The following is a 14,540-nucleotide window of genomic DNA, read 5'->3' as shown; positions in this document are numbered from 1 at the left end:
TAAGCGACGCAGCAGAGTCCAGGAAGGGGCTCGTCACAGCAAAATTGAGATGTCGGCTGGAACATAAACACAACACAATTAATAAGTTCATGTGTAGTCACAAAACAATCAAAATAAGACGAGTGAAATTACCTGGAACAGTAGATCTGTAGTCCCATAAAGTCAAACTGCGGCAAGGGCGGCGGCGGCAGCGTCACGCAGTCCGTAGTCCTTCCCCGCGACTGCGTGCGAGACGCGGAGACAGCTCAGCAGCACAAGGCGGCGGGCTCGAGCAGACAGCTCGCTCGCAGCGTCCGAGTCGAGACGAAGGCAAACAGCAGCGGGGGCTAGGCTAGCGATAGGACAATTATAGGAAATTAGGCTCAAAACAAAGCAGAACGACATTCCAATGGGACACACGACTGACCTTGAGGAGGGAAGAATGTTCTCCAAAGTCTTCGTTAAGTTATGCAATTTAGAATATGATGTAATAAGTCGCGGTTGATAAAACTTTAAATGATTTCGCGGTTGAGTAAATCTTTAAATTAAATGATATCGCGGTTGATAAAATCCAATTTAACTTCCGATCCCGACGTGAGCGAAAATGATCAGTTGTTTAACATCGATGAGCGCGGAAAATGAACGCGGACTGCAGCAAAACGGCGCGAAAGGACTTGAGAGCATTGTTCGACCATGCCAATGCAGCAGTGCAGTCATTAATGAGCTTTGTTGTGTGTTGGAGATGAGTACCCTTTGGAAGTGTAGCCCCCTAGTAAAGTTCAAATCGCTAAGTAGACCTGAAACATTATATAAAGACTGCCGCACTGGGCTGTGAGGTGGAGCTCTGCACAAGTTGAGCGACCAAACAAGAAGCGTTTGTACACAAACTCCGGAGAACGACGAGGCCTACCTTTGGCAGCGGCAGCTGCGAACGCCGCCGCCTCAGCGCTCGCCCAGGTGGATGGGGTGGGAGTCGGCGGCCGGAGGACACGTCGTGGGCTCCTCTTGCTGGCGATGCACACGAGGGGACACGCAAACCGAAGGGGCCGGTCGCGGACCACGAGTTTCGCGAAAGAATGCTTTGGGCGTAGCAGTGTCAGACTGCGCGGGGCACAGAGGTCATTCCCTGCGCGAGCTCTACGCGGGCGCACGGGCGCGTGGGCGCTAGCTAGGGACACATCGGTGCCGACCAAACAGGCTCGAAGTAGAAGACGTTGGAATGCCGAGCGAGACCCACAGACCTGCAGGGCGATCCCGCACGATGTTTACGCGTGCCCTCTCCCTCCCGGTGGCAGCGAGTGCGACAAGGACGGAGAGAACAAAACAAAACAAACGTGCGCAACCACCCTCCCTGGCGCAGACGACGGTCAGGCAGCCCGGTTGTATCGCTCACCATATATCGCATCCGCGCCAGGCGAGCCGGGGTAGCGCCGGGCACCCTAACGGCTTCTACCTCCAGTCGAAAGGGTCACAATAGTACCCGCCGCGGCGGGGCGAGCCGCACGACAAGGCGATTGCTTCACTCCCGTTCAACAAGGACTGAAACGCCTTATTTACCTCACTTGTTCGTCCCAGAACTGGGGATTAACCAGCAAACCTGAGGTGAAAAAGTGAGCAAAAGAACATACTCGAAAGTCGGAATCAAAACCCGAGGAGCGCATGGGCCACGGCGGGGCGGGCAGCCGTGTGGAACGGCGAGAGGTGGCATATTGCGGGTCAACAACAGAACAGTCAAGCAGACACACGATCGTGGCCTCGAGGCCGCAAGACTTCGCGAACACTTTCACTTCCGTTCAACACCGGTTGTTGAAATGCCCTTTTGACATCCCTTGTTCACCCCAGCGCCAGAGGTAGACCAGCAAATCTGAGGTGAAAAAGTGACCTAAGGCAACATACAGTCGGAATCAAAACAACGGGCGCAAGGGAATCGCGGGGGCCGCGGGGGCGGACTTGACGGAGCTGCTGTGATGCGGTGTGATGCGATGGGGCGGCACGGTAGACGCGAGCGAGCTAAGCGCGGCGCGACCCACACCCCGACGGACTTGACTTGACCAACAGCGTACGCTGTACGCACAGGACGGACGGATCGCGAAGCCTTGATCTTGAACTCTTCTAGGGCCGGCTGCCCGGCTGGCTCCCACCCACGAGCTAGGTCGGACCGAGGGCTCGAACCGAATGAGCGATTAGCGGCCGGGCCGGGGCCGGGAGCTCCAGGAGGCAGAGGCGAGGAGTGGAGGAGGGGAGGGTGGGGGAGACAACCTAGTGACGTCAAACCGGCTTCTCCCTTACCGCCCGTGATGCAAAGCAGTGAAGGTGAAGAGCGCTAGCAGACCAAGTGAGGTTATCGCGAAAGTTCACTTGCGAATTACGATCTATTAGATTAGACGTCCTTATTTTGAATAAGATCCGAACGTTTTACACCCAGGAAAGGTAAAGCTCGACCTTGGAGTAGGACAATTTGTGTGTCAGTGAGCATTTCGTCGTCTGAACGTTCTTTACCTGATTGTGCTAGCAGCTGCGATTCAGGAAAAACAAGTTGAGCCTTTGTGTATTTTACGATTATATGGATCTATGGGAGATATAAAACACCCATCTACTGTACTTTAGAAACACCAGTGCATTGCGAAATTTTCCCTGCGAAGTGTCACAAGTGTTGAACCTCTAAATATTTAGTCAACATTTGACGTTGTAACTTTTGCACATTAATAAATCATTAGTAATTTTAGAACTCTTTTTATTTTTCGCGTCCAGGTATCTTCCAAATAGTAGGTGGAATGGGAGTTGGAACCACTACCGGACTGGACTGGAGACCTTTTGTCTATTCGGGTCTGGCTGCTTGCACAGCCGAACTAGGTACAAATCATTCCAAGATTACAAACTATTTCGCCCGTCCTTAAAAATAGATGTCTTGATTTTGTTTTTTGTCCACAGGTACATTTCCCATTGATACTACCAAAACTAGACTGCAAATCCAGGGACAGCGCAACAGTTTACATGCGGAGTTACGGTACCGAGGCATGACACATGCTCTTATAGAAATCTCCAAGCATGATGGGTATAAAGCCTTGTATACAGGGTATGTTTTTTGGTTTTTATAGCAATTTTTTATTTAATTTATAGTATGTATTATTACTATTCATTACTGTATCTTTGGTTAATGTGTCTCTTCAATAGTGATAAGCCAATTAAAATTTTGGTTTCAGTATTTCACCAGCTCTATTGAGGCAATCGGTTTATGGGACAATCAAATTTGGAACTTATTACACTCTCAAAAAAATTGTTGCTCAAAATCGAGATGATCCAAAAGAGGATATTTTGACTAATGTTCTTTGTGCAGTCACAGCTGCCATGTTGTCCAGTGCAATTGCAAACCCTACTGATGTCTTGAAAGTTCGTATGCAAGTTCAAGGGCATCACCATAGTCTCATAAGTTGTTTTCGAGATGTGTACTATCATGAAGGATTGGGAGGACTTTGGAGGGTAAGACTGATCATTATTCAGAAACTTACAGGGCTTTTCAGCATTATTACTTTTGAATAAATGTATTACAAGCTGTGCTCTGCAAATATTAGTTTGTGTTTTTCACGTGTTTCATATTGTTATCTGCAGGGTGTGGGTCCTACTGCTCAAAGAGCAGCTATTATTGCTGCAGTTAAACTTCCTGTATATGACTTCACTAAAGACCGTCTCACTCCAAAAGTAGGAGACACAATATCCATCATTATGTGAGTATACATTACATAAGAAAAAAGATGCAGCAATTTTTAACCGTAAGACTCTACAACTGTTTCAATAATTAAGTTACTGATTATTTTATCTTTTTTTAGATCCAGTTTTCTTGCAAGTCTAGGAAGTGCAATCGCATCAACACCTACAGATGTTATAAGAGTTAGTAATTTTTCTTGTTCATAACTGAACAATGTTTTGTGCTGGTTTGAGTTCAATTCATTTAATCTAAAATATGTTTTAATCCAATTTGCAGACACGATTAATGAATCAAAGAAAATTTAAAACTGGAGGAATAACTTCGCCAGAACCTCATACTGCACTTCTCTACACAGGAAGCGTAGACTGTTGTATTCAGGTAGGTGTAACATGAAAATTTCAGTTTAAAATGGGATAATTGGTGATATTCATTTCCCAAAATGCAAAGATGCATGTCTGATAAATAGATTCAATTTGAAGATGTCTTCTTCCTTTGAATTTTTTTACAGACTGTTCGCAACGAAGGTGTTGGAGCTCTGTACAAGGGATTTATTCCAACTTGGGTTCGGATGGGTCCTTGGAATATAATTTTCTTCATCACATATGAACAGCTAAAAAAGATTAATTAGAATCAAATATAATGTGTCATATGTCCTGTACAGTAGAGGGTAGCGTAAAAAAAGGATTTGAGATATTGAAATGGCGGGTATGCGGAAAAGTTGTCTTTTTAGATGTAGAATCCAGTGCAATTTTTTATTTTGAGATCGGACAATATTTTCCGATCGCGCAACGAGTTCAAAGTTATGCATTAGCTCTTATGGGAAAAATCGTCCAAAACCATGAAAAAATGAAAATCGAAAATTTGGGCTTTTTATGTGATGTTTTTTGAAAATCTGTTTTCAGAAATGCAATCTACGCCATAAAAGGCATACACTGATGTGTCACACTTGATATTATAGTGAGCGGTTCAGTGCCGGCCAGGTATCAATTTAAGCCCAAATTGCATCAAATTGCACAAAAGTCATCAAATTATGCAGCCTACACCGCCTACACCATGGGTTGTAATAGCAAGTGTGATACATCACCGGATGCCTCTTTTGGCGTAGATTGCACTTCTGAAAACAGATTTTCAAAAAACATCACGTACAAAGCCTAAATTTTTGATTTTCATTTTTTCATGGTTTTTGACGATTTTCCCCATAAGAGCTAATGCATAACTTTGAACTCGTTGCGCAATCGAAAAATATTGTCCGATCTCAAAATAAAAAATTGCACTGGATTCTACATTTAAAAAGACAACTTTTCCGCATACCTGCCATTTCAATATCTCAAATCCTTTTTTTACGCTACCCTCTACTGTACAGCACCTCACAATTTATAATGGACCTTTCATAACATTTTTAAAGCAAATGTTAAATTTGAGAGCTGTCTACGTTGGTGCCTGTTTTATAATTTCCACTTATTAAGATATGTATATCCAATACATAGAAATTAGATACTAGCAGGAATATTTTTACATTTCTACCATTTTAAGTAAGAATATTCCTTCTGTTCAGAAAAGTTGTACTTATTGTGTTCCATTTGCATTTTGTTGGTTTTTGGTTTGCACTGTTTATACATGTAATTCATTTTGTTACATGGTATCCAATTTGGACAAGTAGAAGATTATTAATTTTGTTTTGTTGTTTAAAGTTGAGCCAAACCAAACTTTTCTTCTATTCTTTTATTTTCTATAAGCTTTAGAAAGCTTACTTGTAGAGTTCCTGCTGTCAAAGCAATATGAATAACATTTCCCCTATTCTAGGGTTTGATTTCAAATAAAGTTAGGGTTAAATATTTTGGTGTTCTGGAAGACCAAGCTGATTGCCATGTAATCTCACTATTTATGGATATTACTTAAAATTCTTCATTTTTTTTACTGGAGTTTTGCTGCTACTGATTTGTCTTTGATGAACTAGTCCTTTCCCTCAGTAGTACAAAGTCTGTAATTTTTGTGTTTCTTGTAATCTTGTAGATTCTTAGTATCATTATTATGGTGGGAAACATCTGGAGGATCCCCTGTCTAGAGGGTCCCCCCCGAATATTTTGTTGTTTTATATTATCTTAATTATAAAATTAGTTTTTAGGTTGACCAGGGGAGGCCTGAGCCAGCAGGGTTACCACTTGGCATTGGCATTATTGACCGCACTCCCCCTTCGGTTCAATCAATCAATCAATCAATGTTTCAATACTAATTAAATATTAAAATATTGTTTAGAGGTATTTTTAAGGCTTGAGGTGTCTAAAAAAATGTCCATACTGCTTCTAAAAGTTCTGTTTCTTGCAGTCTTGCTCACTACATGAGTGTTAGTTGCGATCTGTATAGTAGACATCTGGCAAGGAGAATGTGTGGCTATGTTCTCTAATCAGTAGCGCCTTTTCTGAAGTGTTGAAATGTCGTACACTTACAAGTACTTAACACACCTAAAAGTGAAACAAAATGTTACTGTGTTCTTTTGGGTACATCAAGTGCAAGGCAATATTTGTTCATACAAAACCACACAGTGCAACTCAGGTTTGAACAGATATCTTATCAGACATGAAGTATGGAACCATGTACCTCTGACCTTCGACCTACCTTCTTAAATTCTAATTATGGTGTATTAAAATTATTTCACCTGGCAATTGACACTTGGACACTGCACTTGATGTATCCAAAGGGAATAACATAACACTTTGGTTCGACATTATGATGTGTTAAGCACTTGGAAGTGTGCTAAATTTCCACTCATCAGAAAAAGTTTTACTGAATAGAGAACACTACACTCAATTCTCATAGGCGGGTGTCGGCTAGACAGATTGCAACTAGCAAGAAACACTCATGTTGGAGCAAGAGTATATGACAGCACATTAAGAAGCAATATGACAAATTTCTAGTCCACTCAATCCTTAAAAATTAGTTCTAAACAATGTTTTAATATTTTATTAACATTTAAATGTTTTAAACTTTTTTGTTCATGAAATCTATAAAAATTAATAAAAAAATTCATGGCGGACCCTCCAGTCAGAGGACCGTCTAGGATCTACCCATTATGGTCTGCATTTATCTCCAAATATTAACACAGGTTTATGTGTAATTCAGTACAAAGAAATGTTGTTGTGAAGCATTCAGGATTGTTTTAAACTTTTTCATTTTGTTATATCTTGTGTAATTTTGTAAATTTGACTGACATAGTGTGAATTTTTAATTCTTGTCTTTTTTCCAATTTGCAACTGGTGATCATGACTTCAATTAGATTTGTACCTTAGCCAAGAGGAGAAGTTATGGTGCTGTTTGCGGGTCAAATAGAGGCTTAAAATCAACTTTTTAAGGAACATCTAGAGTTGTGATTGACATTTGAGGTTGTGATAGAGAAAAGTTTGTCTATGGTGACTCCTCACTTATTCCTCACATTTCCTATTTAATTGTGTTCAACAATAACTTTTTGTAAATATGAGCTTATTTTAAATTTCACAAGGGTATTTTATAAGTTGTTTCTGTTGTAAATGTCTGACCTGAAACGAATACATGCACAAATTAATCTAAATTAATATTTGGCTAATACTTTCGTAGTATACTTTCACATGCAGATCAATACTGTTTGCTTGTTATTCCTGAAGTGTGTGAGTCCTTGTCCTGTGCAGTATTATTGTGGTGTGTTTTTAATTTATGATGAGGTGGGCACTCCAAATTGGAGCTTTAGTTTACATAAATTGGTTATTATGAACCCCCACGTGTGATTTTCATGGCATTGAGTCAAATGTACACACGTTGCTTCACACCAGTGCATTCTTAATAATAGGTAATTTTTAAAATGGTTTTTGAGATTAGATGTTTCTTACATGTTCAATATTAGATGTGAGTTGCCAGAAACTATTCTGAAGAAAATTGTGCCAAATTGTGCTCTTTATGTCCATCAAAACTGAGACACTAAATTTCTTTCCACCTGTGTTGGATGGCTTAGTCAAAGTCTAAAAGCTTACATATCAAGCTTTAACTCTGTTGTACATTACATGTTCATTTTAAATTTCTGAAACACATTAGAAGCTTAGCCAATAAAAGATGGCAGTTGGAAAGATCCTTAAGGTGGAAACATTTATGATTGATTTGCAAGGATCTTATGTTTGTGATAACATCCATACATTGCAGAAGTGCAAGTCAAAATTTGTGACATGATCTAATGGAGGGGATGTGATCCTTACTTGACCTGCATATCTGAAGGTGTGAGACATGCCAAAGATTATTCTCATATTTGTATTGTCAATAGTTAAGTATAAAGAATTATGAAAATACAGGGTGTTAAAATATCTTTAAATTTACAGGGTATTGCAAAATGAAGTGGTAGTGTATTTCTGTAAGACTTCTCCCTTCTCAATTTTCTTGTTAAGGACTAGGTGCTGCAGGCTAGGGAGATCTAAAAGCTGGTCAAAGCATAATGTCCAAAACATCTTCTTAACCAGTTTGTTTCTGAATTCACAGAATTGTGTTGGTGGATCTATTAAATTATCTCCATTTCCTAAAAATGTTACTAATGGTTGCAGTTTGCTTTGATACTCAGCTGTGATGTGTAGAATATTTATAGTTAAAACTCAGATTAGTCTGTGTAGATAATATTATTTCTGTTGAACTGGTTGTAGTTTTTAATTTGTTTGTTACCAGTAATGGATGATTCAGAAAGACAAAGTGTGCCTGAAGAATGAAACAAAACTTGCTTGGATGTGTGATGATGGAAAATTTCCGCTATATTTTAGCATTAAGCAGGGTACAGACTTAATTATGGTTCCAGCAAACAACATTTAAACTGTACAGCAATCATTAAATTTATAGGAAGCTGACAAAATTAAATAAAGATTTCTAAAGTATGGTTGTCTTGAACTGCACCTTTGTTTCTAAAGATAAGAGATGTGCCGTATCCATCTGAGTACCCCCCCCCCCCTTTACAAGGCCTCAAATTTTTCAAAAAAAATTTTAGTGGGGAAAGTCCTCGGAGAGCACCTAACCACTTCTATCGGGTTGATAGTAATGTGTGTGCTTGAAGCCCCCCCCCCCCCAAAAAAAAAGAAAAGTAACACACACTCACACACTCACACTTTGAAAGCAATTTTTTGGGGGGGGAAAGAGGGTGCATATTCAGATGAATATAGTGGCTACCCTTAAAATACGTATGTTCAGAGATAAATGTACTATATAAAACAAACTAAAAATCAGGTACTTCAATCCTGAACTAATATGGGAGATGAAGATGTTTGAGCTCCAGGTACTGCTGACTGTGATGATGTGAATAAATCTTTAAGCTGCTGAAGTGTTACTTGCTTTCCACTCCATTTTTCTTTTCCTGTAGCTTGCACAGCAGAAAACATTCTTTCCTCTATTGTGTCTTTTATGAGGAATCGGTGGACAAAAGTAGGTCTGAAAAGAAAGAGGTAAGTAAAACATTACATACATTTTACAAATAAAATGATCACTGTTCACACCGTGCTCTTCTGTTAAATGACCCTGGAAAAACTAACAGAGGAAATAAAATACCTTGTTTGACCAATTCTATGAACTCTGCCAATAGCTTGTAACTCTTCCGCTGGATTAAGAACTGGTTCAACCATCATGACATGTGTGGCTTCAGTCAAATTCAAGCCTTTCGACCCTAACTTTAAAGGCAAGAGCAATGCCGTGACTGTATCTTCCTCATCTTGATCCTAAGCAGCAGGGAATAGCGGCTTGTTATTTTAATGTTCACTCCACAGCAAAAGACCAAGGTTTTTTCTTGACATAAAATATATTTCTTAGAGATTATAGAAAGATAAAATTTCAAATTCCAATTACTTACCTTAAACAGTTTCAGGGTCAGCTCGTATTTTGGACCAGTTCTTAACCGCAAGTGCTTCACATTATTTTGGGTCAATGCTTCCTCAAGAACATCTAAGACACGTTCCCACTGTTATTAAACAGAATAAAATTATGTCAATGAATAAAGGGACTGGGTTAACAGGTTTGTAAAATATGTATGGACTTACCGTAGAGAAGACAAGAACCTTAACATAAGGATCAGCTGCTTTTAGGAGGAACAATTTCTTAATTATTGCTTCCACTTTAGTTGAATGTGACCCTTCAACTGAAGGTAAACTGTTTTCTGTTTCAGTACTTTCAATCTTATCATCAGAGCTTGGATTCACAAAAGATACTTCATCAAACTTTGTGTTTTCTCTACATATAGCACACAGAACTTGTTTCTTTTTAAAAAGTTCAGAAACACAATCCATACAATAACAGTGACCACATGAAAGGACAGCCCACTGAAAACAGGTACAAAGTGATATTTAAAGCCTAACATGAAACAAGTTCAACAGAGGGATGCTAAAGGGTCCCTACCTTTTTCTCCAAGTTACTTCGGCACACAGGACACACCTCCACATTTGACTTAGAGTCATCTTTATTTCTGAGATTCTGTAAATAAGCAACAGTCCCATATTTTTTTTTCAGATCACTCAATGCTGAGGCTGCTTCAAGTTTATTTTGGTGAATCATGGTTTCTACCTGTAAGCAAGTAAGACTTAAATTGGAAAAACTTATCAGGTACCAGTAGTAGTATTATTGTTTCAACATCAACTAAATGTACACATAGCAACCAATACAAAGAGGATGCACTGCCTGACCTGGTGAATTTCAATCACATGTAGATTCTCCATCTTAGTATCAAGATTTGAACTTAAATTGTTTTTTTTGGGGACCGATTTTCTTCTATTTGTTGATATTGCGTGAGAAGGAACTGCTTCTTCAGGTAAACGTAATCTTAGTCGAAGTTTGCACATATTCAGTTCATCTTGAGCACAAGTTCTCTCATTTATCATACTCCACAGAAGACGCAAGGGTTTAAATTCTTTGCGTAAAGCATCCATTATTTTGATAAACAATGTACCTGATTTGACCAAATTGTTTTCTGCTTTCTTTTGCCGACCAAATGACAAAATTGTCCTTAGCACAGTTTCTTGTTCACTTGGTTTCCAAGAACCCTCTTTTCCTTGGCCAAGTAGATATACATCTCCAACCATTGTGTTCTCATTTCTCTTAAGTTTAATATCAAAGAGGCCAGTTTCATAATTTTTCAGAATGTTTTCAACTTTACAAAGCTGACAGAAAGTTTTCTTTGATTTTAAATTACTCACTCTGAGATGACAATCAACAGCATCATTAACTAAAGTTGCACTGTCTGCAGCTTTTAAAGCTTCTAGCTCCTTCCTTACTTTAGTTTGATTTTTTTCAATATCCTCCAGCCATTGATTACAAATGACCTGTACACCATTTATGGTGGACACTCTGTTGATGATGCTAGAGGAGGAGACATCAGCCAAACTCTTTCGGTGGTTCACCAAAGCATCATGTATTCTCAGTAGCATTTCCTCTCTATCCAAAACATAACAGAGATCAACCCACCAATTTGAATTACTCATTTCTGAAAATTTACCTTCTATTGAAGAAACACTACCTGACAGCACTTTTAAGTTTTCTTCAGCTGCAATCACAGAAGCTTGGGATTTACTTAAATAATTGTCTTGAAGATTCTTTGCTTCATCACAAAGGGAATCATCCCTAAGAGTAGGAGGTATAACATCTCTGTGGCACTTGATTACTTCATCTAAGTTGTGCATAGTGTGTATTCTCTGAAGTGTGTCTACATTAACACGCCCTTTATATTCATCAGCAATTTGAAGTACCTCTCTGTACTTTTCTGCAGCAGAGACGAACTCGTTGCAAATTATGTGTAAGCCTGCAATAGCATTTAGAGAAGAAATGTGCTTTCGCAATGCATCCTGTGCTTCTATAGCAGTTTTCTTGATAAGGGCTTCTAATAACTCAGGCATAGTCATTGTTTTCTTCTGAGCTGTTAACACATTACCGCGAACAGCTTGAGGATGAGAACAGGCTTGTCTTAATTTGAGGAGAGGTCCCAAAATATGGTTAACTGTTACTACTTTTAGAGATTCTAACGTCCAATTCAAAGACTCAAATTTTGAAAGTTTCTCCAAGAAGTCATTTGAGCACTCCTGGTGAGTACGAAGATAAAAATGCTGCTCAACAGGAGAAAAATCATTCAAACAAAGCAGTTCTGTTTGTTGTGGGATTTGAATTTGATCCAGCACATCAATTTTTGAAGAGCGCCACATGATGTGTGCGAGAAGTGTATACATAGGACCCTTTTTTCCATTACAAAAAGGCTCATATAAAATATTTTTCCAATCTGTCATATTGCAGTACGGCTCTATGCACAAAAAAACAACAAGCCCATAAAGATCTTGAAGACTCTTCTGAACGGGTGTTCCAGTGACTGCCCATCGGTGAACAGATGAAAAACGAGACACCATATCTGCAGCTGCAGTTGCATGGCCCTCCACAATTTGCGCTTCATCCAAGCATATGCGCCAGAAATCTACACAAAGTAATGGGCAAGTAGGAGAAAAATAACGTTTTTCATAGCGCAGACTCCGCCTTTCATGAACTTCAGCGAGACACAGTTCATGACGTAGGATTTCATAGGTAGTCAAAATTAGGTCATAATCAGCAAAGTCATAAGGTTGTGAAAACCCATCAACTCTAACACCTTTGTAAGCTAGCACTTTAAAATTTGCATCTTTACTTATATGCCTCTTAACTTCATTGAGCCACTGACCACTTATTGAAGTAGGAGACACAATTAGAGTGGCACGGGACTGAACAGGAGTCTATAAGCACATAAAAAAAACAAGATGGGTAAGAAGAAAATTCTCTACATATCCGTATTTTCACTGAGTATCACGAAGTTACCTGTTTCAGCCAACACTGTGGACAATATACAGGTTGCACACCATTCCATTTCAGAGCCCCAATACACTTTTTGTGCAACCATCTGGAGCAAGACTTACATTTCATTATGCCATCCTCACCAGTCTCACTACAAATGCACTGCACAACAACATTCCTACTACTATTTGGTGAGCCTTCAAAAATACTTTCTCGATAAGCTCTAATTGGGTTTTTGTTAACCTCAGATAGTTTGCTTTCATACCTGGTACATTTAAAAAGAAAACAGCTTTTAATGAGAGGCATTTTCTTCACCTAAAAAAGAAAGGTTTTTCATGAAATGTGACTAACCATTGTTGGGCTAATAGTTTAGCACGAGAGCGACACTTTCCTTTTAGCTCCACTTCCTTGCACTCTGTTTTGGCTTCCATTTCCAATTCACCTTTGGTAGCAGAACCCTTTTCTTTTTTATTCTTTGAACTTGGTTGCCAATCATCATCATCATCTTTTTGTTTCCTTTTTTTAGTAGCTTTTTTTTTATGAGATTGAACTGTTTCATTGACCTTTTTGGGGTCTTCTGGTTGAATATTTTTTGGAATTGGTATCACCTTAGTATCATGGAGATAAATTCATATGTGTTGTGAATAATCTTAAAAACTTGCTACCAAAGGTATTTTCATTTAAAGTCTTGATGATACTTACAACATCTCCACGTGGATTATTAAGAATGCAAGCAAGAACCTCGACAGTTTTGCCTAAGCCCATTTCATCTGATAAAATGCCGCCAGTCGGAAGTCTGGCAACAGGCAAACCTTTGGCACCATGAGAGCTAGAGTCGTCCTCAACAGCTTCAACTTGAAAGAACGGACAAGGGGACAGTGGCAACTCAAAGTTACATGTGAAGAATAGGCCAAAACATAATTACTCACCAATTTCTAAAAAAATATTTTCAAACACTGAACAAGTTTCTCGTTGAATCATCCACTGCACTGCTTCTTTCTGATATAGACGTAGTTTGGGGAGGAGAGAAGGGTGCTCCACAGAAGATACTTCACGATTTTCCTTCGCATGGAAGTCTTTAACCACCTTGAAAAGTTCATCATTTTCGAGCCTTCGTGACATATCCTAAAAAAAGTCGTAAGAACGAAATTTGCGTTTAAAACGAGGTAATAGGGCAAATAGTCGTCAAATGTGTAAACAGAAGCTAAGCTATAACTGACATTCCAAACGTCTGAATAGACATTAAAAGAAATTGTATAAACCCCAACCTTAACAAATCTACAATTTGTGTCTTGCCACTACTCTCTAATCTAATGAAACCAAAAATGATTTATGCCCAAACTCACACAAGCCCATGAACTCAAGACTTTGGCATCAACCTTCCTAACCACAAAAGCCGAACAGACCGAAATACAAACAATCAGAAACCGTGAACAACAAACAAACAAAAACAAAAACAAAAGACAGCTACAGGAGGAGCGCTCCGCTTCCCGCCGTTCCCGCCTCGGTTTGAGTCTTTCATAATAGCAGTACGAGTGAGTGAGCCTTACTAAGCGCCTTTTCTCAAGGTGAGAGTGAACCAGGGCCTCCCTTCTCTAGGACCAAGTGGACATGCAAATTATTACATAAAAAAAAGAAATAATTACAACAACAAAAAAAGTAATCTTCCCATTGTAGACAGGAGATAAAAGTAGTAAATGTCCTTGGACTACCGGCAGCCCGTTCATCTAAAGCTAAAAATAATAGCCTCCCCAAAATATTCCATCGGTTCCATAGTAGCTACTTAAAAAGGCGAAGGAGAATAACGCCTGAAAGTAAAAAAAACTATGCCGAGACGACCTGCATCTCGACGTTGTTTTGATGATGACTTTACAATAATTTCTCACTGGCTCAAGCGAGAGGATGGTGACAACCGACGATAACTCATAAGGCTACACTTGACCGGTTGGTTGGTGGGCTAGAAACGTACTTCAAGGAGGCTCCCAGAAGTCACCTCATAAGATTTTCCTTCCTAATTTTACAACCCTCTCTGTTATGAATAAAGGAAAAATATTTGTATACAAAT

At 39.4% G+C, this 14,540-nt stretch overlaps 2 protein-coding genes across 3 annotated transcripts; one reads left to right on the top strand and one right to left on the bottom strand.

The window, feature by feature from the left end:
* Window positions 1–2,249: 2,249 nt before the first annotated feature.
* LOC113215897 (mitochondrial uncoupling protein Bmcp) lies at window positions 2,250–8,565 on the top strand. Its single transcript, XM_026435560.2, has 8 exons — window positions 2,250–2,409; window positions 2,731–2,832; window positions 2,911–3,055; window positions 3,183–3,459; window positions 3,589–3,704; window positions 3,807–3,867; window positions 3,962–4,063; window positions 4,194–8,565. The coding sequence occupies exons 2-8, from the start codon at window positions 2,754–2,756 to the stop codon at window positions 4,311–4,313; spliced, it is 900 nt and encodes a 299-aa protein (XP_026291345.1). The 5' UTR covers window positions 2,250–2,409; window positions 2,731–2,753; the 3' UTR covers window positions 4,314–8,565.
* LOC113207210 (E3 ubiquitin-protein ligase SHPRH) lies at window positions 8,416–14,051 on the bottom strand. Of its 2 annotated transcripts, none has more exons than XM_026423667.2 (11): window positions 14,026–14,051; window positions 13,405–13,600; window positions 13,178–13,329; window positions 12,827–13,083; window positions 12,500–12,740; window positions 10,354–12,417; window positions 10,070–10,234; window positions 9,715–9,993; window positions 9,528–9,635; window positions 9,230–9,396; window positions 8,416–9,112 (listed from the first exon to the last, which is right to left on the bottom strand). In XM_026423667.2, the coding sequence occupies exons 2-11, from the start codon at window positions 13,595–13,597 to the stop codon at window positions 8,917–8,919; spliced, it is 3,822 nt and encodes a 1,273-aa protein (XP_026279452.1). In that variant the 5' UTR covers window positions 13,598–13,600; window positions 14,026–14,051; the 3' UTR covers window positions 8,416–8,916. The 2 variants fall into 2 exon arrangements, with proteins under 2 accessions (XP_026279452.1, XP_026279451.1); XM_026423666.2 differs by lacking the exon at window positions 14,026–14,051 and adding an exon at window positions 13,822–14,007.
* Between the last annotated feature and the right edge of the window lie 489 nt (window positions 14,052–14,540).

Source organism: Frankliniella occidentalis, unplaced genomic scaffold (assembly GCF_000697945.3).
Source record: "Frankliniella occidentalis isolate FOCC.00 unplaced genomic scaffold, Focc_3.1 Scaffold77, whole genome shotgun sequence".
In the NCBI taxonomy this organism is placed as follows: Eukaryota; Metazoa; Arthropoda; class Insecta; order Thysanoptera; family Thripidae; genus Frankliniella; species Frankliniella occidentalis.
Note: the sequence above shows the minus strand (reverse complement) of the source record. Positions and strands in the feature narration are given on the sequence as shown.

Excerpts from the sequence above, each read along its gene's own strand:
- LOC113215897 (XM_026435560.2), top strand. The coding sequence starts at position 2,754 with ATGGGAGTTGGAACCACTACCGGACTGGACTGGAGACCTTTTGTCTAT. Across the intron at positions 3,705-3,806 it reads GACACAATATCCATCATTAT|ATCCAGTTTTCTTGCAAGTC; the intron begins GTGAGTATACAT and ends ATCTTTTTTTAG. Across the intron at positions 4,064-4,193 it reads GCGTAGACTGTTGTATTCAG|ACTGTTCGCAACGAAGGTGT; the intron begins GTAGGTGTAACA and ends ATTTTTTTACAG.
- LOC113207210 (XM_026423667.2), bottom strand. The coding sequence starts at position 13,597 with ATGTCACGAAGGCTCGAAAATGATGAACTTTTCAAGGTGGTTAAAGAC. Across the intron at positions 12,741-12,826 it reads AAACTATTAGCCCAACAATG|GTATGAAAGCAAACTATCTG; the intron begins GTTAGTCACATT and ends TAAATGTACCAG. Across the intron at positions 9,397-9,527 it reads TGACCCTGAAACTGTTTAAG|GATCAAGATGAGGAAGATAC; the intron begins GTAAGTAATTGG and ends CCTGCTGCTTAG.